At 27.1% G+C, this 3,051-nt stretch overlaps 1 protein-coding gene across 1 annotated transcript in view; it reads right to left on the bottom strand.

The window, feature by feature from the left end:
* Positions 1–393: 393 nt before the first annotated feature.
* LOC108762992 (uncharacterized) overlaps positions 394–3,051 on the bottom strand; it is a 6,191-nt gene continuing 3,533 nt past the window's right edge. Inside the window, exons 2-7 of the mRNA XM_018510276.1 lie at positions 2,753–3,049; positions 2,176–2,402; positions 2,110–2,132; positions 1,049–1,363; positions 890–959; positions 394–537 (exon numbers count right to left, since the gene is read on the bottom strand). Of these exons, the coding sequence (XP_018365778.1) occupies positions 394–537; positions 890–959; positions 1,049–1,363; positions 2,110–2,132; positions 2,176–2,402; positions 2,753–3,049 (1,076 nt within the window). The remainder of the gene's footprint in view (positions 538–889; positions 960–1,048; positions 1,364–2,109; positions 2,133–2,175; positions 2,403–2,752; positions 3,050–3,051) is intronic.

Here is a 3,051-nt window from a genome sequence, read left to right as displayed (position 1 = left end):
ATAATGTATAATAAAATAACCGTAATAGTTCATTACAATTAAGATATATTTATTAATTATTTTCTGCTATAAACGAATAATAATATTATACGATATGATAAATATTTATGCTAAATAATACAGGTACGATAGTATTATAATAACGAAAAATAATCGATAATGTGCAAATGAAGCAAGACTAACATATGGAAAATACAGACGTAAGTAAAAATTTAATGAAAACAATATCATAACATTTGTGTAAGCCTAAATATATAGCAAAATTATTATAACAATATATTCAAAATTAACACTATATATTCAGCAACAGTAAGATCAGCTTATGTAATTTTCCACTGATTCGAGCTAATATAAAAGAAAACTTATATATATTACTTAGTTATTTAAATTAGATTAAAGATCGCTTATAAATCGAAAATATAGTGTATGAGCGGCAATTTCTGACAATCGGATGGATATCTTTCTTTGAATTAGCAAAAGTTGTGATTTATTTATGTAACCTCTAAAGGAAAGTGAATTTATATAATCATCTTGAATCTAAAACAAAAAATGTTTTAAAATGTAATTACATTTGTTTAATAATTTATTATCGTCCCATACAGACAAAATTGCATGCAATAAATAGTCATTTTTCATAAATTGAAAGACCAAAGAGCAGTCAGAGGCATATGTGGCATATTGCATACACCATGCATCAGTTATTAATATAAATTTTGAAGGCGGTTATAAAAAATACTTTTTTCTCAGTTCAGTTTAGTCTTTTTGTAATTCAAAAAATTAGAAAAAGATAAAGTATAAAAAACTGAAATTAAAATTAATCTCACAGGTATGAAACCTAACTAAAACGAAATTGATAAGTGTATAGATAATTAGAATTGATTTTATTTACCTTAATAAGATATTTGGAAGAATATACATGGTTAATGATATCGACCAGCGCTGTTAACAAGCTCATTTGTCTATATAAAATCAATTCGTACAAATATATGTTTTATTATATAATATATTATTGTTAAATAAAGTGTAAATTCATAAAACATGTACTTACTCAGGTTTCATAATCTCGAGTTTTCTAAATATCATCTCGAGTATGTCATGTGTGTTAGAATATTTTGTAATAACTGAATGAAAAATGTTTATGTACGAACGAACATTCGTAATGTCTTGTTGCCCTTCCTCTTGGAAACGCTTCAATAATAATGAAGAAGTAGTATTTGGAGTAGCATACCTAAAACAAGTTAAGAAGGGTAGCAACGTATGATTACGTGCTTTGAACCATATATCTCTTATGTGTGTCCACGTAAATGAATAAGTTACTGCAACACCATTGCAATATGTCCAGTGCTTCCACCATGGTAAGAGGCTGAAGATTTAAAAAAAAAATGATATATTCACACATGTAAAAACATTGTTTATTATATGTGTCAACCGATATTTTGTCATAATTCGAAATACAAAAACGAAATTATGAAGCAATTGCACTTATAGAAAAATATTACGGATTTATTTCAGGATTTCCGAGATGTTGCATTAATTTACGAAAAGCTGATTGTTTGCACTCATCGAATTGGAAAATACATGCCCATTTCACAATTTCTTGTCTTAAATATTTAACAAAGTCATTTTCCACCAAATGTTCTTCATATCCTAGTGTCTTCAGTGGTTTTTCCAACAATTTTTTTAATTTCTCCTAAATGACGCAAGTTTCATTGATCGTAATGAAGCTCATTATTATAGATAGCACTGACAATTAATCGTAATGAATTCAAAAAGGGATTACTTTTTCTACGTTCTTTCTGATGTAATAATCAGTTCGAAATGATTTTGAAAATTGAAATATGGGTGAACTATTATTTTCTAGTTAAATTTACGAGAAATTCTATTTGATATAGTTGATAGAAATAATTGTTTTAAATAATATAATAATTCTGATAAAAATAATAATTCTTGCAGATTTTACCAAATATATCATTCCAACAAGAATTTCGATTATGTTAATTAGAATTCTAGGAAATTTAACAAAAACTTCCGATGCACATATTTTCAATTAGAAATATTTTTTGATATATCTAATATTCATTGTTAAATGTAATATCCGTTGGACGTTACCATAATATCGGCGACCTCAATTTCTTCTCTCGAAAGTGGAATTAAATTCGACATATATTCAAATACTTTAATCATTGGATACCACACTACGAAATTTGTTTCTTGCGATAAGAATTTCGTGAGATTCCAAAATGCAGATACATCGAGCTCACGATTCATCATCAAATGAAACGCATCATCAATAAATTTCGCACGATTGATGACACTTATACTCTTATAATCTCCAGCTGTGTCATTTAAATATTTTGCAATGTTTCCCCAGGTTATTGAATCATATTTGATTCGATAGTAACCTATTCATGAAAAAAAAAGTTAATTTATTTAACTGTATTATAAATTTTCCAAGATTGACATTGAAAGAAATACTTTTCTTCATTTTATCTTCTTTTTTATATTAAAGAAACGTCACACATACTTGTATGATCAAATATACTGAAAATTACTATATCTATAACACACATATTGTGTTTTTGAGTACATGCATTCCTACGTTTCATATAATGGGAACACTCATCATGCATATTTTCGTTATTATATCGTTACAGGATCATCAACTATCCGACTTAATGGAAATATTTGCAGAAGTATTTCTTGCTATTTTCATAATAACATAAAATGTGTAAAATTTTTTAAGTATATTTACCAGCTTGCTCAATGTTTACCATCCAAGATTTATTTAAAATAGCTGTGGGAAACTCGGAAGAACCAATATTTGGTTTTAAACATATTTTCCACATATTTTCATTTAATGATGATATTTCCCTTAAAGTTATGGGTATCAGCCACTTTCCGTAACTCGTTGTATTATAACTTTTCGATATTCTTTTTATAACTCGGGAATGTTCGTATTGTTCCCAGATTACAACAGGATAATGTTTGTACTGGATCCAAGTTAAGAACTCATTTGATGGTAAATTACAGTTATATGCTTCATCTAATTCT

Source organism: Trachymyrmex cornetzi, unplaced genomic scaffold, assembly GCF_001594075.2.
Source record: "Trachymyrmex cornetzi isolate Tcor2-1 unplaced genomic scaffold, Tcor1.1 scaffold3319, whole genome shotgun sequence".
Classification (NCBI taxonomy): Eukaryota; Metazoa; Arthropoda; class Insecta; order Hymenoptera; family Formicidae; genus Trachymyrmex; species Trachymyrmex cornetzi.
The sequence above is the reverse complement of the archived record's forward strand: the minus strand, read 5'-3'. Positions and strand labels throughout refer to the sequence as shown.